Source organism: Fonsecaea nubica, assembly GCF_001646965.1.
Source record: "Fonsecaea nubica strain CBS 269.64 chromosome Unknown Scaff16, whole genome shotgun sequence".
NCBI lineage: Eukaryota > Fungi > Ascomycota > Eurotiomycetes > Chaetothyriales > Herpotrichiellaceae > Fonsecaea > Fonsecaea nubica.
Window position 1 is genome coordinate 328,600 of NW_019173689.1, and position 25,205 is coordinate 353,804.

At 52.9% G+C, this 25,205-nt stretch overlaps 10 protein-coding genes across 10 annotated transcripts; 6 read left to right on the top strand and 4 right to left on the bottom strand.

Annotated features, from left to right (window-relative positions):
- Window positions 1-306: 306 nt before the first annotated feature.
- Window positions 307-2,527, top strand: AYO20_03477 (hypothetical protein; the record flags this gene model as incomplete). The annotated part of the gene is made up of 2 exons (XM_022641780.1): window positions 307-512; window positions 568-2,527. The coding sequence occupies 2 exons, from the start codon at window positions 307-309 to the stop codon at window positions 2,525-2,527; spliced, it is 2,166 nt and encodes a 721-aa protein (XP_022502313.1).
- Window positions 2,528-3,228: 701 nt separating this feature from the next.
- Window positions 3,229-4,473, top strand: AYO20_03478 (hypothetical protein; the record flags this gene model as incomplete). The annotated part of the gene is made up of 1 exon (XM_022641781.1): window positions 3,229-4,473. The coding sequence occupies one exon, from the start codon at window positions 3,229-3,231 to the stop codon at window positions 4,471-4,473; it is 1,245 nt and encodes a 414-aa protein (XP_022502314.1).
- Window positions 4,474-4,889: 416 nt separating this feature from the next.
- Window positions 4,890-6,743, bottom strand: AYO20_03479 (hypothetical protein; the record flags this gene model as incomplete). Its single annotated transcript, XM_022641782.1, has 1 exon — window positions 4,890-6,743. The coding sequence occupies one exon, from the start codon at window positions 6,741-6,743 to the stop codon at window positions 4,890-4,892; it is 1,854 nt and encodes a 617-aa protein (XP_022502315.1).
- Window positions 6,744-7,640: 897 nt separating this feature from the next.
- AYO20_03480 (hypothetical protein) lies at window positions 7,641-8,045 on the bottom strand (the record flags this gene model as incomplete). Its single annotated transcript, XM_022641783.1, has 1 exon — window positions 7,641-8,045. The coding sequence occupies one exon, from the start codon at window positions 8,043-8,045 to the stop codon at window positions 7,641-7,643; it is 405 nt and encodes a 134-aa protein (XP_022502316.1).
- Window positions 8,046-9,153: 1,108 nt separating this feature from the next.
- On the top strand, window positions 9,154-12,980 carry AYO20_03481 (hypothetical protein; the record flags this gene model as incomplete). Its single annotated transcript, XM_022641784.1, has 2 exons — window positions 9,154-9,438; window positions 9,504-12,980. 2 exons carry the CDS (start codon window positions 9,154-9,156, stop codon window positions 12,978-12,980), a joined length of 3,762 nt encoding a protein of 1,253 aa, XP_022502317.1.
- A 442-nt stretch (window positions 12,981-13,422) lies between these two features.
- Window positions 13,423-14,288, top strand: AYO20_03482 (hypothetical protein; the record flags this gene model as incomplete). The annotated part of the gene is made up of 3 exons (XM_022641785.1): window positions 13,423-13,507; window positions 13,716-14,148; window positions 14,201-14,288. The coding sequence occupies 3 exons, from the start codon at window positions 13,423-13,425 to the stop codon at window positions 14,286-14,288; spliced, it is 606 nt and encodes a 201-aa protein (XP_022502318.1).
- A 563-nt stretch (window positions 14,289-14,851) lies between these two features.
- AYO20_03483 (hypothetical protein) lies at window positions 14,852-16,546 on the top strand (the record flags this gene model as incomplete). The annotated part of the gene is made up of 4 exons (XM_022641786.1): window positions 14,852-14,924; window positions 15,002-15,120; window positions 15,174-15,327; window positions 15,387-16,546. The coding sequence occupies 4 exons, from the start codon at window positions 14,852-14,854 to the stop codon at window positions 16,544-16,546; spliced, it is 1,506 nt and encodes a 501-aa protein (XP_022502319.1).
- A 771-nt stretch (window positions 16,547-17,317) lies between these two features.
- AYO20_03484 (hypothetical protein) lies at window positions 17,318-18,408 on the bottom strand (the record flags this gene model as incomplete). Its single annotated transcript, XM_022641787.1, has 2 exons — window positions 17,318-18,115; window positions 18,241-18,408. 2 exons carry the CDS (start codon window positions 18,406-18,408, stop codon window positions 17,318-17,320), a joined length of 966 nt encoding a protein of 321 aa, XP_022502320.1.
- A 1,857-nt stretch (window positions 18,409-20,265) lies between these two features.
- AYO20_03485 (hypothetical protein) lies at window positions 20,266-22,101 on the bottom strand (the record flags this gene model as incomplete). Its single annotated transcript, XM_022641788.1, has 2 exons — window positions 20,266-21,797; window positions 21,888-22,101. 2 exons carry the CDS (start codon window positions 22,099-22,101, stop codon window positions 20,266-20,268), a joined length of 1,746 nt encoding a protein of 581 aa, XP_022502321.1.
- A 1,103-nt stretch (window positions 22,102-23,204) lies between these two features.
- AYO20_03486 (hypothetical protein) lies at window positions 23,205-24,753 on the top strand (the record flags this gene model as incomplete). The annotated part of the gene is made up of 2 exons (XM_022641789.1): window positions 23,205-23,401; window positions 23,460-24,753. The coding sequence occupies 2 exons, from the start codon at window positions 23,205-23,207 to the stop codon at window positions 24,751-24,753; spliced, it is 1,491 nt and encodes a 496-aa protein (XP_022502322.1).
- Window positions 24,754-25,205: the final 452 nt, after the last annotated feature.

Below are 25,205 nucleotides of genomic sequence, written 5' to 3' on the forward strand. Positions count from 1 at the left end.
GCCCTGCCGGCTGATCAGGCTATTGAGCTGAAGGGCATAAGGTGGCACCCCCAAGAAATCCATGTTGTCTGACCATCAACGCTGGCGTACAGCGCAGTCTTTTCGTCAGCCAGACACGATGATAATTGCTAAACCATTCTGCATCATCGGATATCGAGTAAGAAAAATGGTGTACGAATGACCAACTGCACAAGCTCACCAGCCACTGACAGACTTTGGTTCCATGAACTTGTGCCTTGTAGGCCACCCAGTCGATTCCTTCTTCCGATCCCTGCCCAACAATGTGATCCTATCGCTATTTCAAATATGGCCTCCAAACGATCGCGACAGGCCTTCGAGGCCGACCTCCAAAAACAATCTTCACCTTTTGTTCTGTATGGAACACCTCTGCCTCCCCTAGATGAGAATACTCGAGATGATGGGTCTTTTGTGCCAGTGTGGAAGCAGGAGGTCACAGACGAAAGAGGGAGGAAACGCTTGCACGGTGCCTTCACAGGAGGTTTCAGCGCCGGGTGAGCACTTGGAGCAATGATCTCAAGAGCACAATGGCTAAAGTGGTGGACACAGATACTTTAATACCGTAGGCTCCAAAGAAGGATGGACTCCTTCCTCCTTTGTATCGTCCAGACAGAACCGCGCAAAGGCTGCACAAAATAGGCAAACCCAAAGACCTGAGGATTTCATGGACGAAGAAGATTTTCGCGAGGCTGAAGAATCACGCACACTGAACACCTCCTCAGAATTTGCGGGGTTTGGCACGGAGCACGATACTCTGCGAAAGACCGCCGCCATTGACATCTTTCGACCGTTGAACGAAACTATAGGGTCAAAACTGCTCAAGCGAATGGGCTGGAGGGAAGGTCAAGGCATTGGCCCTCGAGTTCGACGAGTAGCAAAAGTTGGCGACGAAGAGGCGGAGGACGAAGAAGAGCCTGCGCAGACACATCTTTTTGCTCCAGATGATGTGCAGGTGGTATCATACACGCGAAAGTCAGACCATAAAGGCCTGGGATATATTGGAGACTTGCAGGCCCAAAAGGAGTCGTCAGGTCGAAGCATCTCAACAACAAATCCCGGGTCTGGGTCTGCTGGCGAAGCTTCAGATGAAGAGGGGACTGCTTCACTGTTCGCTCCCAGGAAGAAACCAGCACATGCAAGAAGAAGGACAGGACTTGGTGTTGGAGTCCTCAATGATGATGACTCCGATGAGGATCCGTATTCCATGGGCCCCAAGATATCATACCACAAGATTATTGCAGGCGAAAAGATGCCAAAGTCCAAAACAAAGAGGTCAGGAGGCGCTGCAAACCCTCTTGTAAAGGCCAAACCCACATTTATTTCCAAAAAATTGGCAACCTTGAAGGGAATCATGAGGAAGTGCCACGATGGGCGATTACCCCTGGACGGCTTTGTCTTGACAGATGAACTAGATTCACTGGGCTCAATGACCATACAGGACGAGAAGTACAAACCCCCAGAGGTCCCTGAAGACTGGAAATCATCCATTTCGCCGGCCGCGGAAGCAGGCGCTGTATGCACGACTGTCTCGACAGCAGAGGCAGCGAGGTCGTCGAATCTTACGGCCAAAGCCCGTGCATCGCTGTTAGGCGAGTCACAACTTCCAGGAAAGTCGATATTTGACTTTTTAACACCTGCTGCTCGTAATCGCGTGGCTGCTGCATCAGGTCGCCAAAACCTTCCCGCGGCTGGGAGTGAACACCCATCAAATGCTAATAAGTCATCTGAATCTCAAACAAATGACCCCCAGCTTATGATTCCCCAGCTGGACCGGGAAGTTGCGCTCCAGGCCCTGAATCGCGCAGTTGGTGGCTGGATGCCATATGCAGAGGATGAAAACAAAAGATCAAGATATCGAACTTTTCTCGAGATTCACGCTGGACACAGACCGGCCGAGGAGGTGCCTCCGCAGGCAAACAACATGAAGCGGGAGGAATGGATTCTAGAGATGCAAGAGTTCGCGCGGGCTGCGGAGGTGTTTAAGCCCATTAGCGGCTTGATGGCTGCCCGTTTCACCTCTTCATCGTCTTCCCCTCAAGGTCAGGATGGCAAATCGGCCGACACGGCCACAGATTCGTTATTGAGCAAGCCACAGGCAAGGCCAGAAGATCCTGCAGAATCGGCCGCCAAACTCGGAATGTTTGGTCCCATGACACGGTCTGTCATCAATTTCTACCCTACCAGGCTTCTCTGTAAGAGATTCAATGTGCAAATGCCGGCGCACTCAGGGGAAGGTAGTGGTGGAAGTGCAACTGCGTCTAGTTCTGGCGAAGCCGGCTTCGCGGCGTCGCAATTCAAGTCCTTTGGATCTGCGACATCTCGTCATGACCACGGTCCAGAAGCCGGCAGAAACCCAGTCGATATCCGAACGAGCGAGCCGTCGATTGCAGCAATGGTCGAGAGCCGGCATACTGCGCTCGATCCGGAAAGAAACGAAGCGCTCGAGCAGCAACGGCCTGGGCAAGCTGTGTTCAAAGCCATTTTTGGTAGTGATGATGAAGAGGATTAGGAGTGGGAAGTGAGAAACGAGTTCCAGAGAGTCATACTTCAGCTTGATTTGTGTATGGACGAATTAACTGACGGCTCGTGACAAGGCTGGGTTTGTCAAGGGGCTCACGAGGCTGCGACAATCCACCAATGCCATTTTGTCTTGGCTCAGATTACCAGTCCATCAAGGCACTGTAGATATTTGCGGCATGGCATGCGCCTAGGTATGTACCTCCGACAGCGGCTATCTAGCCCATACATGTACCTCGTAGTGATTCGCGTATTCCTAGCACATTGCAGACACAAAGTGAGCGGGATTCGAGAAAGAGCCAAGTTGGATGAACCCAACTTTTACCGTTTCCTGAAAGCGAACAAGTTGAGTATTTACAGAACATAGTTTAAGGAGATGTAACAGCTGGTGACCGGTCAAAGCGCCCTCTTTCTCAAGTTCGATCTCGTGGCGTAGTATTTCGCTTTCTCTAGAGGATAAAACGGGTGGTAGACTTTCTTACCTTATGGCTAGTGAGCTGACGAGGCTGACAAAGGCTGAAGAGATTATTATTAGCACGTACTTACCATGTCAGGGACCGGCGGGTTGAGACTGACACGCCACGTTACAACATCAATTCGTCTTGTCCGCAGTTGAATACGCACTCCAGCCTATTTTTCTTTGATCGCCCACTCACTCCAGTCATTCCTTTTCTTCCGTCTGTCCTTAACAACATGGCGCGCCGCAAACAAGTCACGCCCATGCAGCGCATTAACTCCGGGGAAGTTATGCAGGCCCCTTCAGATGTCCCCGAACAGCGCGCCGTCTACAGCAATGGCCATATCCCCTCTCCTTCTGAGAAGTCGACCTCCCATTCCCAACAGCGGTCACAGACACAGCAGGCCCACCCAAGCATTCTGACCCTCCTCGTGTGCGTCGGCGGTATCTATGCCTCGTTTCTGACATGGGGCGTGCTGCAAGAACGCATCACCACCACTCCATACCCGCTCACATCCCCCTCCGCTGCGCAGGCGCAACAAGAATACTTCCGCTTCCCGATCGTCCTCAACACCATCCAAGCCGTCTTCGCCTTCATAAGCGGGAGCCTGTACCTCTCCTATACGACCGGACAATTCAACATTCTTCCCTCCACCTCTTCCTTCCTGCCACTGGTGCTGGTTACGCTGACCACAACCCTCGCATCTCCGTTCGGCTACGCTTCCCTCGCCCACGTCGACTACCTCACATTTGTCCTGGCAAAATCATGCAAACTACTCCCTGTCATGGCGTTACACGTTACCTTGTTCCGCAGGCGGTACCCTCTGTCAAAATACATGATAGTACTGGCAGTCACCAGCGGCGTCGCAGTATTCACCCTCTACCACCCCCCGAAGCCGGGCAAGACACGGTCGACACAGAACTCGAGTATCTATGGATTGACGCTTTTGGGGATCAACTTGCTGTTTGACGGCCTGACAAACACGGTCCAAGACCACATCTTCCAATCCCCGCACCGTTACGGGAAGACCTCAGGTCCGCAGATGATGGTCATCCTCAACCTGCTCGGCACAATCTTGATGGGCGCATACCTCGTGGCAACGCCATACGTCCCTCAAGCGCTCATCCCGGAGTTTGTGCGGACCGACACTCACGAGCTGGCTCAAGCCATTTCTTTCTTTCAGCGCCATCCACCCGTGCTCAAGGATGTCCTGCTCTTCTGCCTCTGCGGCGCCGTCGGCCAACTCTTCATCTACGCCACGCTAGAGAGATTCTCTTCCCTCCTCCTCGTTACGGTGACAGTGACGAGGAAAATGTTCACCATGCTATTGAGCGTCATGTGGTTTGGACATTCGCTCACCAAGGGCCAGTGGATGGGCATTGGGTTGGTCTTTGGCGGAATTGCCGCCGAGGCATATATACAGAATCTAGAGAAGAAGGAGAGAGAGAAAAGGAAGAAACTGGCCGACAAGGGAAAATGATGTTACTTCTTCGTAGTGGGAAATGGGACAGGATATACCATTAAAAAGGCATTAGACAAGAAAGGATAAAACCGACCAGGACACTAGGAAAATATAGTACTCCAAATTATGCCAAAGTTGTATAGCGCCTACAACACCACCATCGCTCATGTTCTACGCATAAGACAACTCCTAGGATGCGGAGGCGGACCGAGCATCTGTAGGTTTACGTCACGAAAAGGCGCGGGTGTGTGCATGTATTGGGAAAAACCACCACCCAACAGAACATGTTGATGGTCCCTCCAACTCGCCGTCGCCTTCACTAGCTGCCTCCCTAGATAGCCATTATCGATTCCCCCCCCCCCCCCCTTCACCCCCCAATCAAACATCAGCCCAAGGACAATGCTCATAAAGACCACGGGCCTGCTGCAAACAAGTCATGAACCCTCGGTATTCAAGAAGGCGTCTAGATTCAGCCTCGCCGCTTCCCAGATGTCTGGCCCGAGCTTCACTGGTGGCAGCGCCACTCGATCTACATCGTGAAGGGTGTTGTTATCATCGTCGTCGTCGTCGTCCGAATGCTCAGTCATGCGAGTCACCGCATCGAGATCTGCCACGGCGAGTTGCACAGCGGGCACGCGCGCCCCCAGCTCCCCCACGCCTACACTCACTGCGGCTGTATACTGCATCATGGCGGTCTGCACATTTCCCCTCATCACATGTAACCGGCCCAGGGTTCTTAAACAGCCCATCCTTGAGTGCACCACTTCCGCTAGAGGGGATGACTGGTCCTCCGAAGATTTTTCGATGGTCAGTGTGCGGCGCAGCGCATCGGATACGAGCGATTCCGTATCTTGATTAGTGTTTCCCAAGGCGAGGTGGACTTTGGTGAGTTCGAGAAGGCCGGTCACCGGCAGGAGACTGTTTTTGGTGTGGGTGTTCTCCCATATAGGAATGATTCGCGTGAGTATGCGAGCTGCTTCATCCAGGTGTCCCAGCTGGGCGAGCACACGCGCGAGGTAGTAGTACTGCGCGGTTGTCTCGTGAGAAGTGGCACTGAAAAGGTGTTCGTGCAGCTCGTGAATTTTGCGCTGAATCAATTCGCGGAGTCGGAGACGCTGGTCGGTGTTTGTGAGGGTGAGTTGGAGCAGAGCTGTGATCGGGTGGGAAGGCCCGAGGATCGCGAGAGATGCGGCGGCAGCGAACCTCTTCACTTGGCTACGTAGGCGTCCGAGTTCAGTGCTGGAGGTGTCAAGACTGAGATCTGCGAGGATGTAGTAAAGCTTTGGGTGTTGCAATATCAGGAGGTCTGACAGCGTAGGGAGGACACGGCTGAGTATGGATGAGGCCGAGTCAATCCTTCCAACAGCCAGCAGTCCGGCGGCCGTTGTGATGGAGCCGCTGAAATTTTCGACGCTTAGCATCTCGAAAGAGTTGATGCGCTCGATGTCATGGAGTTGTCCGCACCACGAGGACTCGAACTTGCTCGTGTAGAAGGTGCTGGTTTGTAAGAGGATCTGTTCTACTTGTGAGTCTTCCTTGGACAGAGTCATGACGGCGGAGGGCGCCATACCGATGCGCCATGATGCGTTCGAGTGACCCGCCTGCGCGGTGGGTTTGCGGCGTTTGGCAATGTTGGCTTGCAGGGCTGCAGTGGCCGGCAACGGAGACGCTTTCCTAGAGTTTCGCGGAGAATGTGCCCGTACTTCGCTCAATGCTTGCTTGAGTTCTGTATGGCCGATGTGATTGCCAAAATAGTCGGCTCGACCATCGTCTGTGTCTTGCCCTGGAGTTGAACCCAGTAGTTCCAGCTTGTGCCTCTCTTCTTCCTCGGCCGAGTGGTTGACCAGATCCCAGATGGTGACCTTTCGTGAAGGAGGAGCCTCTTGGTTCGTAGAAGTCGCTTCTCTCAGGCTCGATGGAAGCGGGTAGACTGGCTCGTAGGCGTTGACTTGATCTTGCTGAGCGGGAGCTGAGGGAGCGGTGCCATTTTCCGCAGTGCTGAAAGGGTAATTCACATGGAAGGGACTGTTCGCATCACCCTGTGAATTCAAGAACTTCCCAGCGGTCTCGTCAACCTTGGAAGAAGGATGAACAGCTCTAAAGGGCTTTGTAGAGCCTCGAAGTCCTGGCCTAGGCGAAGAACTCGAGCGAGTTCTAGCGCTATTTTCAGCTTTCACCCCGGAATTCTGCCCCGCATGTCGCCGAATCTGTGTGATGTTCTTCTTGCTGCGTGGATCGCCAGTAATCCAAGTAAAGGTCTTTGATGCCCCGTCCTCCCTGGGAGGCATTTGTCGGTAACACCTCTGAATTAAAAGGCACACACATCCGACCCAGCTTTTCGAGCTCGTGTAAAGCCTAATCTGGCTGGGGTTAAAAAAGGGGGGGAAGATGCTGGTCTGGAACAGAGCCTGAGTCTTCGGTGAGGAGTAGGGGCCTTTTTGTTCAGTCGGATAGCTCGGTCAGAAATAGCTGCGCTTGCCCGGGGGAGCTTCAAGCGTCAATACCAAAACAGGCTCGAATAGGCTCCTTTTCTCTCTCGAAAACCTTACTCAGAACAGATAATTCGGAGACATTCTGCAGGCGGAGACTTCCAGCTCACCACGACGAGATAGCAAAGAGCCTAGCTTGTCGCCGTCCATCAGCCGGCAGATTTTGGTGATAGCCCAGATGCAGTTTGGACTCGGATCATCCAGCTGAATAATTTGTGACTAACCGGAGCACGCTCCTTGGCTCTCCTGACGGCTCGTTCACCAGGTCGGCACCTACATGTTGGCCTTCTCGCACTGAAAATCTTTACGTACACGACGATTCCTTGCTGCCAAAAAGGGCGGGCCTCGACCATGGCGGCTGGAAACAAGGTCGCTCGTGTGATGTTGGCGAACATCACACCACTTCCCGATTTGTCTGATGCGGTTACCATAAGCTGAAACGGTGGGTCAATCCAAGGCAAGTCTGACGAGGCTCTGGATCTCCATGGATCTGATTCTCCGCCGGGAAAACGGGAGAGTGGGTAACCACATTTGTCGATTGGTCTTCCGGTCCTTCGCGTCTCCTCCGAGTCGGTAAGATGTGGGATCAAATCCAACGTCCAAGGCTTAGGCCCCTAGAGCACCTACTCTTTTAGGAATGCTGGTGATACTGCACCCTGCATTGTCCGGCTGAATAATTCCACCGGACAAGGGGACTCATTGGGTCCTGTTTCGGGGTGCTGGCTTTGATGGGACAGTCTCAGGACGAATACCTTCCATCGGCCCCGTGTAGAAGCGCCCCGTGACCCGGGTGTACTTCCAGGAGTGGACTTGAAGGTCGACAGATGGACGTATTCCAGTGTTTTGGGTCTCGGGGTCCACATCTGATGGGATTCGAGGCTTTGCCCTCGTCAGATTAGGTTGCAGGTCGCTGCAGACAACTGACGTTGGAGCAACACAGAGAATGCTATTCCAGCCGAGATGGACACGTTGCCGTCTTGCCGCTCTGGGCGCCTTCCAGATACAGACAGTGCTGCTGTGCAGCTCTCTTGACCCGTTTGCCTCTGCGACTTGGACCTCGAGAATCTGTTGGCCAATAGACTGACCAGCTGGACCAGCCATTCCTCGCATGGCTTGGTAAGCCTCGAGCGGGCAAAGAGCGGCTATGCCAGAATGTAACGAGTACGAGGAGATGAGGTACAAAGTAGAGAGTCAGGTAGCGATCTGTGCTTCGCATGGAATCATGACAAACGAGTGGGTCTAGTAAGCTTGCTGCATGATTGGGAGAAACTAGTTCCCATCCGTAGAGCTGTGGCGGATTGAGCTCTGCGGGCCGGACAGAAGAGACAAATACCCAATGTGGTAATTGCCTCGACTCGTCGAAGCCTGAAGTGCATCTTACGCCTCGAGCTGATATCAGTCATGCGAATGCTGGATACACGCATCATCAGTACAAAAAGGAAACCACATGCACAGGTGGAGGCAAACCTTGGGCGAGAGAAAAACGCCCCCAACATGAATCCTGCATAAGTCCGAGTAGTTGACAGCAATCTGGCGATACCCTGTGACAAGATCCATCTCCAGGTCGTGCGCACCAAGACAAAACACATGGAGACTCGGCCATGGGTTATTGATGGGGATTCAATCCACCCAACGGGAGGACCAAACCTATACGTAACGGCATTTGCGGATGGTCCAAGTGCTTAGATGAACCTGCAGCATGGCTCAACAACAGATGTAGGTGGAGTACTCTGCACATAACATTTCGAGATACGATTGGAACAACGAATGAAGGGAGGGGAGAGCGGCCACCAATCGGGCATAGTGACATGACAGGACTCGAAGCAATGGCGCAGAGCCTCAGCATCCAAGGTAAAGGTAGGTATATGAGAATAGAACATCTGGAGTCTGAATTGCATGATGAATCCGTCACATGGCCAAAGGATCTTGCTGGTGGTGGTGATGCATTTCCCATGGGCTGCAACCTGCGCTCAATTCGGAAACTGCGGCGAGCTCACATTGTTTCAATCACACTTCTCGACTTGTTCTATCTCACTTCGATCTTCCAACATTGTTCACTGTAACCCCGTTCCGAGTGGATTGACGCAGGTTGACGACCCTGTTTCTTGATTTGTTGCTGCAATGGTATACTCATTCAAACCACAAACACACAGGTGCTCATCTGTCATCGCCATCTGACTCCTGTCAGAACGCAAGATGTCCGATAATCATGGACCGTTTCCCACAAGACTACGTCCTTCATAACCTGCCTTTACTGCTGCTTTCAGGGTTGGACTCTAGAAGCCCCAGTGAGCCAGATCCTGTGGTGAAGACCCACGACTTCTTGCACGAAGGTGGATTTAGAATCAAGGTGGATGCGCCCATCGTCAGCGGGCCTCTCGCCGAGCAGTTACTCGAGTCTTTCTGCGAACAAGATGCCTCTGATCTTCCGTGGCACTCTCAATATTCCACATCGAGGAGTGGCAGGGTTTTCAGGATAGTCAAGGTCGGACGGGTAGGTCAGCGCTCCCCTTACCATACGGCTGCCCACAACGATTGTGACGCTGACACATGGTGCAGGTTTACACTCTTCCTCCTCGTAAAGCACCGCCCCCTCCCCATTCTCCCCGTCTGTCGGCTGTCGGTGCAAATGGAAGTCCACCGCCAGCACTTGTGCTACATTCTCCGCTGTCACCATTGACTCCCAGCTCTCCGCTGTATCCTGATGGTATCATTTCTCCTCTGTGGATCACAAAACACCAGTCACGCCTGCCTTGCGCCCTCTTGACGGTCTTTAGTCTGGTCTCCGATCCCAACACCAGTTCACTTCAGGATAATAAGTTAAAGTCCGAGATCAACAATGTGCGGAGCGTGCTCACGTCGACGAATTACAAGACCAGACTGGTGGTTATTTTGCTAGGAGATGGCATGATTAGTCCTGCTGATCTGGAAGAACGCGTCGGTACCATTCGGCGAGCAACTGGCTTAGACGGCAAAAGCATCCATTTCCTCGCTCATAACTCCTCGCCCACGGAGATCAATGCATTCGTCAAGTCTGTTCTTTCGTCTCTGCATCCCCTTTGTGTAGAATATTACCGAGACCTTTCGAAGCATGCACGACGCAAACGTAATCGAAGCACGGCCCCGCAACCTACTGTACAGCCGGGGAACTCGCACATACTGTCTTCACAGGGTTGGAATGTCCGTTATGAATTCAAGCTCGGCGTCTTCGCCGAGTTCCGGCAAGAGATGGATGCGGCTTGTCGGAACTACGAGACTGCTTATGATAATCTGTTTGCGCCTGAAATCATTGATGCTATCGCCGTTTGGAGCCCACGCTTCAACGAAGCAAGGCTGCTGGCGGATGTTATTGCTTTTCGCACAATCAGGTGTCTCTTGTGGACCGATCAAGTGACGACAGCAGTAAGATCATGGGTGGCGCATCGAGACCGAATCAGAGATCTGGTCGACCGAAGAGGTAAGGGAACAGATAACTACGGCTGGGCAGCGTGGCAGACTGCCTGGGCAAAAGTCATGGCGGACCTTGTATCTCGATCAGAATATCCCCTGTTGCATGTAAGGCTTCCAAACGCACCTGACTTGCTCCCTCTCTTTGTCGATGTGGACAAGTCGCTCTCTGCGGGTGAGAGATTTGTCCCCTGGGAACTGCTTCATCATGAGGGATACTGGCTGGATATCGCAAAGAAATGCATTTATGCGCGCCGGAGCAGGGCCTTGCAAATCCCAGAGGAAGATAGGCAGTCACCAGGTCGTTCACCAGCTTCTATGGTTGCCAGTAAGGCTCATCTTTATGATACCTATCTTGCTCTGGAGCCTTATCGCGAAGTTCCCATAGACGGAACCCCAGGATACGACTACCCGGGGGAGATCATCTCAACGTTGGATGCGGCCATCCGTCATTTCGCAAAGCGAGGTCAACTGCGCAAGATTGAGGTTCTCGAGCTCCAGAAAGCTCTTGAACAAATCGAGACGGAATCGTGGGTGGAGGCAACCCTGACATTGCGACAGTTGTGGCATAGCAAAAAATGGAGACAGGGTGGATGGTGGAAGTTGCTGCAAGGTCTGGCCTGGGCACTCCTTGATTGTCTTGCTCATGTCGATGATGGCGAGTTACTCGTTCAGCTGATTTGGGAGCTCTCAAACGAAGTATTTGACCGGAAGCCAAACACTAACTATGATCTCCGTCAAGCGGTCACACCGTCTAGCACCAACAAAGAGCCGCTGTCTGTCGCCGTGGGCATTGATGAGACTCTTTCTCCGCTGGTTGCCACCTTTGCTTTCTCAACACATGATGTATTTGTCGGAGAGCCGGTGGAGTGTCAACTCTGCATCCTTTCTCGAGCACAGATGGGTCTCCCGGCCATCCGCCTATCAGAGATCAAGGTTGTCTTCGAAGGTGGTCTGAAACCCGTCCATCTGGTTGCAAAGGGAGAAGAGGGTGGCAACACCGAGACCTCGACTGTCCAATTCATAGACGTGCAGGTGGACGAATCATTGGCCATGTCCTTGTCGTCTATAAGGAGATCTTCCGCTGGCGCCGTTCCGTCACAGACGAGCAGTGCTGATCTCACAATTCCTTCGAACCACACCAAGATATTCCGGCTACGCGTCGTGCCCAGGGAGGCTGGGGAAATCGTCGTTGCTTCCATTACCCTGATAATCGACCATGAGACTTTCTCATTTGCTGCAACTTCGACCGACTTTTCACACTCGATAGGTCGGTGGTGGGAATCGAAAGCCGGCAAACCCACGCCTCGATCGTTGGGACAAGAGTCAAATGCATTCAATAAGATCAACGTGCAACCCAAACCACCGAAACTCAAGATTGCGGCTCCAGGACTGAGACGCTCATACTACACTAACGAATCAGTGACAATAGATTTCGACATCTTGAACGAAGAAGCAGAAGATGTAATTGTGTCGCTCGACGCCCGCATGATCAGCCCGGTTGAGGGTGCGGCGCAGATAATGTGGATTGGGACGGGATCCAAAACTACTCCAGCGACTGCATCGGAAGCGGGAGTGCTAACATTGGAAAAACGAGAACTCGGAACGATTCCATCGTCAGGAAAGGCTGTCGTGTCAGTCCGCATAATGGATACAGCCACCGCGGTTGATCACGAAGTGGAACTTCTTGCGACATATCGCCTACGTTCCGAACCCGAAACAATTCTTACAAAGGTCCTGACTGTCGATGTCGGGGTCATCCGGCCCTTTGAAGCGAATTACGATTTCATCCCCCAGCTCGACCACGAGCCTTGGCCGAGTTTCTTCGAAGCCCCTCCACAGCACTCCGATTCTTTGACACCTCTGGGTCTGAGGCACCTATACTCCGTTGCAGCGAATCTCTACTCGTTCGCCACGGAGCCTGTGGTCATTGAGGCTATATTGCTCACAGCTACGAAAGTCGTAGGGGGTGCGGTTTGTTCAGCAAGCACTGGCATTGTGAGGAAATCTGCAAACACAGATGTTGCGACCAACGACCCCAATGCAACCATTTCGACAGTGATAGAGCCAGATCACACAGAGACATTCGATTTTGATCTCTCGCTGCAGAAACTAATACTGGGCGATCGGCATACGGTGGCGGCTGAGCTCGCACTACAAATTGGTTGGCGCCGACAAGATTCGGACGAAGTCAGCACAACGCTTCTAGAAGTACCTCGCCTTGTTGCGCCGATGGCCGAGCCAAGAGTCATGCTCACTGTTTCCTCGACTGGTGTCGGACCGCCGGAAATGGAAGCGCACAAGCTGTCTTTCACGATCGAGAACCCGAGCATGCATTATCTCACGTTCAACGTCTCCATGGAGGCGAGCGAGGACTTTGCATTCAGCGGGCCGAAAGCGTGCGCGATCAGCCTAGTTCCTATCAGCAGGCAGTCGTTGAAATATCGGATACTGCCGAATAAGAAGAACGAATGGATCGCAGTGCATATGAATGTGGTTGATGCATATTTCGGACAGACGTTGAGGGTTCTACCAGGAGGTAGTGGAGTCAAGGTGGACAAGAAGGGCAACGTGCTGGTCAAGGTCTGAGTGCATTGTGCATCAATCTGGCAGTCAATACGAAGGTAGAAAGGTTCTCCCGTCATCCACATGGTTTTGTGGATGTGTAGATATCGAGATATCTGGATACGAGCAAACGAATGATGACCAGAGGAGTAGCCAGAAAGCACTGCTGCCACATGCAAACATTGTCGAAAGAACAGGAGTGAGGTGTCTCATGCAGTTCCAACAGTGTCTGGATGGGAAACTTGGCGAGTCTCTGGACTTCTCCGATATATTAATCTTAGCGACAGGTTCCAATTTGTAGATGCAATCACGTCACGTCATATCTGTCTGCGCCAAGCAACATCGTTCGTCTCAATTCAGGTTCGCGCGTTTCTTTCTTTTTACCCGTGGCTTTTTCACTTGTTTTTGCGCCTGTCCAGTAAAGTACATTCGACTGAGAAAGAGCTCGGTTAGATCGACCTCAAGAATGGAGAAGATTCAGAACCTCTTTGCTGGATTGACGGGGAAAGAGAAGATTGGCTTTATCGACACATCTCAGCCATCACTCTATGGTAAGGCTCGAGGGCAAGGGCTTGTTGGCAATGGGATATGGAGCTAACAAAATCCTCAAGTTGCGGCCGTGGCTATCGCGTTCAATCCCATCTTTTGGAAGTAAGTACCGAGCATCCCGACGTTGGTTTGTTCAGAGACTGACTGTAGAAGCATCGTCGCTCGACAAGGCAAGAAACATTTTCCGTACTGGTAACTCGTGACTGACAGGAACAGAGCACAAGACTCATTTTTTGACCAAGGCCTTTGGCTCACCCTATTATGGCTGCTACGCCCTGGCTGTGACCATCTTCGGCATTGGCATCATTCGAGACTCTCTCTACAAATCCGCGCTTGAGCAGCAGCCGATCTATCCCTTACTACATCAGCCAGAACTCGGGGTCGTTCTCTTTCTCAGCGGAAACGTCCTCGTCTTGTCCAGCATGTACGCGTTGGGAGTCACTGGGACCTACTTGGGCGACTACTTTGGCATCTTGATGGATCATAAAGTGGAAGGGTTTCCGTTCAATGTCACCGACGCACCAATGTACTGGGGGAGCACGCTATCATTCTTGGGCACGGCTCTGTATTATGGCCGCGTGGCTGGGGTGCTGCTGACGTTGGAGGTCTTTGTGATGTATCTCGGTGCACTACGATTTGAAGAGTGAGAGACCTTGAATGCTTTTGTTGTGCTGCGATCACTGACGAGTCCCCAGTCCCTTCACGGCAGAAATCTACGCGAAAAAGGATGCCCGACCTGTAACTCGGTCCATGACGAAGCAGCAGGGCAAAAAGAAGGCATGACCGGGCGAGGGCTGGTCGGTCGAAAGGACGATAGTTAATCCTGATGCAGTTGACTGGCTACAAAATATCAAGAGGGAACTCCTGCGGTCGGTCATGGCTCGGCCTAGGGAAACCCTCATGCCTCAGGCCACATCGAGCACTCTAGGGTTTCGACACAAGGGTTCGCGGTTGCTTTGCTGGAAGCATTGCGTCATAAATTGGAAAACGCTGTGAACCCTGGGAGGCCCTTTTATTCGGGCAACTTTGCCGCGGCTCCAGTCCAGGGCGCATGTTGTGATTGGCTCCAGTCTTTCTTGTGAGCAACCGGATGAGGAGTGAGGGATGGTGAAGTTTGAAAGTCGACCTGCGACCCTCCCTTGTTGTTTCGTTCGACTCATTCTTCCCATGTCAAGCCTATAATACTAGAACACTCAATATGCGGAGTGGTAATTGATCGTGCCTTTGCCTTTTCGTCCTTTGCTTCCAGCCTTTCTCAACCCCGCTAATCCTCGAACTTCCTGGGCTGATCTTTTGTCACCCTCGTCCCTCGCGGCCACTCCCCCTTCGCACTCTGGACCGCAAACATGCCTCCTCAACATGTAGAGATTGCAGAGACAATCGCGGCGCTCAAGCGAACCCTACGACGCGAAAGAGATGGTACATGACATCCTTGATTCTTGAGACATGCTCCCTGCGCACGGTTGAGCTAATCCCTCTCTCTCTCCACATTTCAGGTCCGGCCGACCAGGTTACCTCTGCTGCCACGAACAGAGGTCATAAGCTAGCACGTGGTGCGAACTATATTCACGCTGGCTCTCTGCCGTATCCGCAGGGCCCAGAAGGCCATAAGCAAGTATGGTCGCATGCAAACATTTGCCGGGTCCGAGAAGCTCACCGCGCGCACAGAAAATAGAACATGCTGGTTACGCGCGATACATTCTGCAACGCAACCCGAGAAGATACAATGAATACGGCGACGAACTGGACGACAGCGAAAGTGACGCCGAGGCAGATGCCGATGCAGAGGACGAGAATGCCTACGCTGGCATCCGGCTTGAAGGTACTGACCCCCAGCTGCATCCCTGTGTTGTTGAAACGATCGCTGATATGGTCTGCCAGAGCTATTATGTCCTCTAAAACATCCTTCTGAGCTTTCGAGCCACCCTACGTTATCTTTACCCTTTACCGACCGTGCCCTTCCTGATATGATCAGATCTACCGAGGAGAAACTGCGTCAAGAACGAACAAATCTCTGGCGGGCCAAAAACCTGAACAGGCAGTTCATGGGAGACGAGCCGTGGATGCCTCTTGAGAGTACCGAAGGTGTGGACGATTGGGATCTCTTTGACCCCAAACCCAAATTGCTCCTACAGCAAGCGGGAAAGAAGAGGAAGCGCGGATTCGAGAGCGAGAACACCCAGAACGGTGTCAACGGGCACAACTACGCGAATGGAGAGAAGGATGAGACAATGTCCAATGCCGCGCCCAGTGTTCAAGAGAAGAGCCCGAACGCGAATGATAGGCATCAAGCTACAATTCCCAACAAATCCCGACTACATCCAGAAACGACAGAGGAGCAGCCTTCCAAAGAAGTAGCTGGTGGTGGAATGGAACATCCAAAAACGAATGGGGTGCATAAAGAAGAACCACCTGCGAAAGAGGAGGCGCCAGAGACAGGCGCAGAAGAAGCCCAAGAAGAGTCCAAAGTTGTGGCAGGAGATGAACAAGAGCGGGAACAAGAGCAGGATGGTGAAGCGGTGTCTGAGGACGAGGATCGACCGAAACCCACACGAAGAATTACTCGAGCCCTGGCTGCCGAGCACAATAGCTCGACTGCACCTACTCCTCCCCTTTCTCCCGAATCGACGGTATCAACCATCGACTCATACCTCCTTCAACCCGACCCGCTGTTCCTTCTCCCTCCTGTCCTAGCAGCAAATCACCGACCACCACGAAGCCTCGCCCGCCTCGGCCTTCCGGTCGACGAGCTCATCGAAACCCGTCGTCTCCTGATGATGTACATCCAAAAGCAAGAGGAGAGCGTGCGCGGCTACGAGGCCGTGCTGGGCAAGTTGATCAAGGCGAAAAGGATGCGGGACAAGGTCTGGAACTGGTGCAGAACCGAGGGCCACGTGGGCGAGTGTTCTGACGGGGAGGACTGGATCGACGCCGAGGCCTGGGGACTGCAGCCCGAGGAGCTGAAGAAGGGGAAGGACGAAGAAGTGGACGAGGCCCAGGAGGACACGGGACGCAAGGGCAAGAGGAGACGAAGAGATTAGAGATCTCGGAATATCAGCCAGAGCCAGAGCCAGCCCGTGGCGCCTACTCCCCAGCTTGTTTCTGGTCCTTCAGGCCAAACGACATCTTCATGGCTCATGCTGGGAACTTCAACACGGCCTAGATTGGGCAAGGTCGGCGGTATTTTTGGGACGAGCAGTGCCAGCGTATCAGATATCCAGCAGCGAGGGGATAAGTCGTCTTCGCTTGTTAGCCATTTAGCCAGTTAAAAATCACAACGAGAAGAAAGAAATCAATATCTTTGAATTTTTGGAGACGCTCGTTTTTTCGTTTCAAGCTCATTGCAGTGTTTCGGCGTCGGAAAGACATCGACGAGTTCTCTCATGAACAAGGATGTACATATTCTTGGTATGGAGAAGCTGGATCTGGATCTGGATCTGGATCTGGATCTGCGATGCCCTTCGTGGGGACATCGTCACACCTTTCTTTGCCTTTTTGTGGGCGATCCGTCAAGCTCCTGTTTATGTCTGTCTGTCTGTCTGTCTGTGTTTGTTTCTTTCCATGCTTCAGCCTCAGAATCCCTCTGAATGTATTTAGTTTCTCCCAGGGGGCGGCAGACGCCTCGACGCCGATGCCGATGCCGATGCCGGTATGCTCGAGAACGCTTTGCGTAAAAGCAATGACACACACGCCTTTACGCCATTTCACTTTCCCTCAACCGGTTCCCGCCCAGCCATCTGTCATGATCTCATTACGCCGTTTCGTCGCCATCTCAATCCATGCATTATCGTGATGTGTCCAGTGTCCACAGGTCAATGCGCAGTTTGTCCGCCGCCCGGGGTCGTTCCGTACAAGGCCACACCCTCAGTTTCGCCGCCGTGAGCGCCCACTCTCCTATCGCCGTTGTTGCCGACTTCGTCGTCCAGTTCTTCGACGCGGTCATCACCTGCCCCATCGCTGCTTTCGGCGTCTTCGACAAACAGCTGCTGTCCCTCGGCAATCACGTTGGCGTCCTCCAAGCGCTTTCGCTGCTGTCTCCTCACGACGTCTTGCCACCTAGCCAAGACAGCCGCGTGGTGAACTTTGAATCCGAAGACCTTGGGCTCGTAGCGTCTCCTGGACTTGACGGGCACGAGAGCGGGGTAGACCTGGAACAAGATGTTGTGGAAGGAACTGCCAAAGTAAGCACCGTCGATGGCGGCGTGACGGGACGACTTCGGGTTGTAGATGTCCTCGCACTTGGCGCAGTAGAGCTTCACCGTCTTGAGGCCCGGGTTGTCGCTGGGACCGAATGGCAGAAGCGGGTGGCTCTCGCACATGACACGTGGGCAACGGCCGAAATCAGATTTCTTGAATTTCTCAACCATCTTGGCCAAGCCGCGGGTGGTGACGATGTAGCGCGCGTGGACCAGGCCGTACAGGTGACGGGCGGACTTTTCGATTGTCTCGCGCATGTCGTCTTCACAGTCGAGGTCGAATACATCGGTGATAAGGTCGAGTGCGTGTTGGTAGTAGTGGACTTCCGTGTTAAGGCCAGTCAAGTTGAAGCGGTCGGTGATGTATTCTTCGTCGATTTCACAAAAGTACTCGTTGCCACGCGAGGAGATGAACTGGAGGTGAATGTCAGCTACATTTGTAAAGAAGCCATAGTTGTCATTTCAAGGGGGCCAAGTGAATTTGCGTGTGAGATGAATCTGAGGCTTTTGACAAAGGGGACGGGGGATCGAAAACTCACCCAGTCACGCCAGTAACTGGTGTAGTCGCTGTCGGTCTCGGACTGAAACTCTTCCATCATGCCGATGTTCTTTTGGAGGATGTAGTAGGCAATGGTGTTTGAGAGGAGGAAGGCGGCTGCAAACAAGCAGCATTTTGCCAGGATCGCGAGAGCGACAAGAAACGCCATTTTAAAGTCTAGCGTGGTCACGTGGAGAAACGGTGGAGCAATCGGAAGAGAGCGAAAATATATTGCGGTGGATCAAGATGTAATTTCACGCAGCTCTTAAGGTCTTGGCGTTATTTTCACAATAATTAGTCGACATAATCTGTGCAAACATTCATCCCCCATTTGTTTGACGCAGCGACCCCCCCTTGGTTAACCATATCACATCACTCTTCTACAGCGAGGAAGTGGAGGCCATCCTTCTCAAATATGTCACTTACACGGACGGTCCTGGAGATGTCATTCACCTCAACCCTCCCACTCAACCCACGACTTTCTAGTCTACAATGTCAGCTTTTCGAGTGCTAAAGGACGTCCTGTCTTGGAGCCAGTCTGCATGGCGTTGGAGCCGGTCACAAGTCCATTGATACTGGCCATGACGTGCTTTCACCTGGATGACGCGAACCGTCCGCATCTGAAGGTCATGACACTACGCAGGAGGAAGACGCTCTGTTCAGCTTGATCATCTCATGAGAGGCAAGCTCCAAGCGACGGGAACCTTTCGTCATATCACAGCAGCTGCAAGGTTGAAGGCCTTCAAGTATGGATCCGAAGACTTTTGATTGTGACAGGGCCTACCCAAAATCCACCACCCGTCGATGAAATGCTGTCTGGCAACATTTGTCTTTTGGCCGAGATGGTTCGATTACCCTCCTGGTCCTGATAGGCATATCGATCAAAACAATTATCTCGTTTCTGGGGATGGTGGAAATCGTGACCCAATCTGCCATGTTCTGGATTCAGCGAGTCCATCAGGGAAATGGTGGAATTGTGTGCATGCGCAAATACAGCTTTCCACCTGTTTAGCTGAAAAAGATTTCCATTGTCTCGACTACCTGACCAAGGATCCCCAACTGGTTTCTAATCGACGTACGGAATGTAAGTATACTCTTTGCTCCGAGGTCCCAAGAGTGGCACTCCTCAGAAACGCTACATCGCCCCAAACATGCGGTTGTTCCAGAAGAAGGGTACTCTCAGAGGAAAACTCCAGAATTCACCGATGATTTCCAATAATTCTGCCGCACCTCTTACCACAAGACCCGCTCAGACCTTCTCCACTCATCATTCTGGAAATATTAAGACATATTAATATCAATCCCGCAATTTGCTCCTACATTCGGACCAAACCTGTTCTGCAGGTTTGGGACCAACTTCAACGCGAAACGGATTCCTCTGTCTCCCGAATGTGCATCCTTGTGGGCGTGGCGGGTGGGGGCTTCGGACCAGATTCTTGTTGAGGTGTCAGAGGAATCTACGAATCTGGTCCACGCACTGATTGATTCTGCGAGGGCTGTAGCTGTAGAATTACTGTAGAGCGGGCCTCGTAGCAGAGGGTTTGTTGTGGGCTCTGTGGGATTTGTGGGCTGTGGGCTGTGCGGGTTCTGGGGACTTCAATATATATATATACAGTGGGTCTCGTAGCTGAGGGCTTGAGTGGGTTTACAGAGTCAACAGGGCAGGGCTATTATCTGATCACGTCTTTTTTGACTTTTTGGATCTTTTTTACACTGTGCGCCTTTTCTATACTGGAATGATTTTCTACTTGGTTGTGGTACTTCGTGATCGTGGGAGGCGGAGGACATTTGCCAAGCATTGCATTGTGATACTCGACGAGGCTGAACTCGAAGGGGCAACTTCCCTCCTTCCTTCCTTCCACTCACACCTGATTTTTCTTTCGTAACTTTATGTCCTCAGATTTTAGGGCACCACGATGTGAATCCCAGAGTGAGTCGTCTATTGAAATAGTGTTACAGACTATTCTTCCCCGTACAGATAGATGGCTGCATCTCACAACGCAACAGCTCTCAAGCTCTACAGAAATCAGGCACTGTACTTGGGCCAGCAAACAGTGTCGGACGGCCCCGTCAGCGCCATCACCGACATTCCGCTACTAGACGCCGTCACTGCCTCATCTATCTGGTCGCTTATGTTTTGGACAATGGTCTCGTACCAAATTAAAGGCGACGGCTCCCAGAACTCGTTGAGGACGAAACTCAGCATTAATTCCCGCGCGTCGGACCACTCCCACAGGTTCAGGAACCGCGCCTGTAGGACGAGCATGTTGCTGAACCACAGCGAGGGCGGCGCGACCTGAGGTTTTTGTCTCGCTGGACTCGGGTGGCTCGCCTTGAGCTTCTGCTGCTCCATCTGGGCCCCGACAAAAAAGACCCAAAGGTGCGCCTCCCGGTAGTAATGCAGGTCTTCTATGGTTGACGACTCGATGATTGATCTCATGACCCGCTCCAGCCGCGGCAAGATGAAACGGGACGAGTCGCAGATATCAATGCCGTTGAGCTTGGCTTCCCAAAGGCTCTTTTGGAGGGACATGATCAACGTCAATGTCAAAGCTATGTTTGTGAGGTGGGGTTCCTGGTGGGAATCATGATCATCGGTCAAGTCGGCGTACAGGTGTAAGAGGGTTGCCATGGACCTTTGGGCATCCAGGATTACCCAGCGATGGATCATCTCCGCTTCCCGCAAAGTACCAGGCTTGACCGTGCTTTTCCCAAAGGACAGATACCATTGAAGACGCTTCATGGCCTTGCGGAGTGGGTCCAACGAGACCGAATGGTGGATGTCTTCGGCGTCCGAGGGGTCGGGTGGCAGACAATGATCGATTAATGCGTGGCATTCATTCGAGAAGGCCTGGATCCAATGCTTATAGTCCAACAAAGGCCGCCGAAGCTGGTTCGTCGCCGAGACGATGTCATTGTATACCAACATGCGGATGAAGTGGCCCCGTTGTTCCAGCTCTGGGACCGAGTCGGCAAAGCCACGGATCATGTTCGCATGCAGACGCGCCGCCTTGACGTCCCCAGCGAACGAGTCCATGCGGAACAGACGCATCACACACATGATGAGCGTCATGTCTGGTCGACGTGTCCCATCCAAATCGCTTATTCTCTTACGCAGCACCTCAAGACTCCGTGTCCGGAGGCTCAAGGCCATGACCGAGTATTCCTTGTGTGCGTCCTTGGGCAGGAATCGCGTTATGGAGATGGCGTACATCGAGACGTACGAGGAGAGTGCGCCCTCCTCGGCCGAAGACCACTCCCAGGTCCAAGCAAACGACTTGATGTCCCGAAGGGCTCCGTAATTCTTGGGGTCGAAGTACCGTCTCCAGGGATCCGCGAACAATCGCCGAATGTAGCTCGTGGCAAAGAGGCTCAACAGCGACTGGTTCGCATACTGCAAGACTTGATGGACCCGCGGCGTGACGGGAATGGCCTGAGCGTTGAACGGATCAGAGGAGCCGTGTGGCGAGAGCGGAATAGGGCTTCGTTGAGGCGTGATTGGGAGCGTAGCGGCTGGGACATTCTCCTCCTGTGCAGTCTCGTCTATCCAATAATTACCTGTCACAGATTTTGATCCGAAGAGTCAGCATATGGTCCCGTCCAGCGAGAGGAAATTGTTCAAGTTTTTTACTCGGACCTGCCACAAACCTTTCTTACGACCACCACCACCACCACCTGCTGAAGGCCGAGCTGGCCTCCCGTGTCTGACCTGACCGACTCCTCGCACGTGGTGGCGACGCCTTGCATGTGCGACTTTGGCAGCGTGGGCTTTGCGCTCCGCGTCCTGAAGCTCCTTTTCCTTCTGTGATTGGGGAGAGGTTGATTGCAGGACAAAGATCAAGGGCGCCTCTTGCTTCGTCATGATGTGCAGGGTTGCGTTCGAGTGTGACCAGCATAGTATAGGCGGGCTGAGCGCATGTTTGACTAAGGGCCAGCTGGGGAGATGGGGTGTAGTTCGCCCTCAACACACGTAATCAAAACTTGTTCTCCTCCTTTTTCAAGCCTCGTGGCCTTGGGCGATCTATAGTATTGTCAAGTACTCGGTACTGGAAAATCATGGTCTAATTTTTTTTTTCAAGCGAGTTGCTTTCTCGATACGAGGTACAAGTAAGAAGTACTCTCGCAATTGTCGCCCGAAGGATGATTGCGCAGCGGGTTTTTGACTCGCGCCAGACTGGAGTGCCAATGCTCGACTATTACGAGTGCAAAGTAGTAGCACCACCTTCCGCTTTGCGGTTCCGTGATCATTCCCGTACTCATTCAACCCCCCCGGTGCTTTGAGACCATGGGAAGCGTGATGCGGTCCCTTGAATTTTAGGGGACGCCCTTTCTTTTCCCAGGTACCACTCTGACGGATTACCGTGTGTGTTGTCCTGTGCCCCGAAGGAGAAATAGGTGAGGCACCTTACGTAAACGCCCTCCGATTGGTGCCAACATCCCCCAAAGGCAATACGCTAGCCGTCTTGGGCGATGCTTCTCACCTCGTTCTTGGTCGGGAGTCGCACGTATCGTCTTCTTACATGATCCTCTTATTCAGCTCGTCTGTGGCTTTTCTCGCTTCCGGCTCGTTTGGCGAATGCAAGCCATTGCCAAGAGTCGATTCGTATGTACCGAGTGCTTGCGATCACAGTCCTGGGCTTGTTCTGTTATGCCGGGCCTTGGGAAATATACGGTCAATGTCAGCCAGCGGTTGCACTCCGTTCCACGGTCAAGGTTTGAAAGCTGCTGGCTCGACCGTCCGGCTGCTTGGCAGCAGTGGTACTCGGTACAGATCAAGCCGTGGTCGGCACTGTCGAGGAGGAGACAGAAGAGCGAAATGCCTTAATAATGGCATGCCATCTCCCTCGCACGGGAGTCTTGGGAGTCGAGAGATCTACCGTTCGCAGTCGTTGACCCTCCCCCGGTGTCGAAAGGTTTGACCGTATTGTTTCTCAAGCAATATCCTCCTGTTTCTCGATGGAAAAGATGGAGCTCAACGAACCCCACCAGGCGGCCAGGCCAGCGCAGAAAGAAGAGGCTGCGGAAATCTCGACAGAAATCCCGCATGAGACCAACGATGATGATGTTGATGCGCGACTCTCTGAACGGCGCATCCTCTTAAAGTGCGATCTCAACTTGCTGCCGATGCTGTCTCTGCTGTTCATGTGTACCATTCTCGACAGGTCAGTTGTCACCATTTCCTTCTCGAAAGGACTCACACTGAAAACAACGACGGTGCAGGGTCAATGTCGCAAATGCCCGCATCCAAGGGCTGGAGAAGGATCTCCACATGCACGGCCAGGACTTCAATGTCGTCCTGTTCATCTTCTTCATCCTGTATATCTTGCTGGAAGTCCCTGCGAACATCCTGATCAGGAGGATTCGACCGTCGCTCTTCCTCAGCGTCGTTGTCTTCTCCTTCGGCGTCGTGACCATGTGTCAGGGACTGACGAGGTCGTATGCCGGCCTCGTCGTCTGCAGAACCATCCTCGGGGGTCTCGAGGCGGGCGTCTACCCCGGGTCGATCTACCTGATGACCATGTTTTACAAGAGACACGAGTTCCAGTGGAGACTGAACATCTTCTACGGCTCTTCCCTCGTCACGGGAGCTTTCAGTGGCCTTCTGGCTTACGCGATCGCTCACATGGACGGCATTTCGGGGTACAGTGGCTGGAGATGGATCCTGATCATAGAAGGGCTGCTCACCATCGCGGTCGCGATCCCGGCGTACTGGATCCTCCCCGACTGGCTGGAGACGGCCAAATTCCTCACCGAAGACGAACGACAGTTCTGGGCGCGCAGGCTGGCGTCGGACACCACGCACGTTGAGATGAACATTCTGAACAAGCAGGCGGTGAAGCGGTGCTTTGGCGACGTCAAGATCTGGATTGCCGGTTTCGCATACCTCTGCATCCTGACGTCCAGCTATGGGAGCGCTTATTTCCTCCCCACGATACTCTTCGAGTTGGGCTGGACCTCGACCAAAGCCCAGGTCATGACGATACCCCTCTACGCGGTCGGGACCGTCGTGTGCTTGACCTGCGCTTTGATCTCCGACCACCTCAAGCACCGCTCCTCGTTCGTCTTTGGCGGATGTGTCGTCGCCATCATCGCATATGCCATCTTGTTGTCATACTTTTCCGTCTCGGTCGGCGTCCGTTATTTCGCGCTTTACCTCCTCCAGAGCGGCCTAGTCGTGGCGCAGCCTGGGATTGTAGGGTGGTTGAGCAACAACCTCGGCGGCCACTACAAGCGCGGCGTGGGGATCGCCATGCAATTATCCCTGGGGAATATCGGCGGCATCATCGGCAGCAACATATATCTCAAGTCGCAAGCGCCAACTTATCATGTTGGTTTCGGGACGGGCGTGGGTCTCCTTTCCGCCGGAGCAGTGGCTTCGTGCATTCTCTTGTGGTACCTCAGGAGAGAGAACAGGCTCCGAGACAAGGGCGCGAGGGATCATCGCTATAACTTGCCAGAGTCCGAGCTCAAGAATCTGGGTGACGATCACCCCGCCTTTAGATTCTCTTATTGAGCCAACACTGCGTACTGAGAATGCAGGCCAACTTGCGGTAGACGACTGGTCCAGAGAAGTCGTTTCAGCCTGACAGACCTGGTGAAGGATAGGGTTGTTGCCGTTCATCCACGATGTTGATGTCCATTAAATAGATATTCATCTTGACGCCTCCATTAATATTTAGTGTTCGACTGCTGCCCCCGGATCTTGGCTATGTCAGACTGCCAATGTATTCCGCGCAGAGATAGCGATGAAAGCCAGTTCTTGATGGGGGAGGCTCCTGATTTTGGTGGGGATCTGCTTGGGTTGACCCTTCTGTCATATCTATGTCGTTTTCCTGCTCATGGTTCGGAGATCGGTGCAACCCCTGACCCAGATTCTCGTTTGTGTCTACCGGCATGGCGGCTGCCGAGTTGTCTAGATGAATGTTCTGTGATCGTTCGGAAGGGCGGGCCGCTTGAAGTAATATT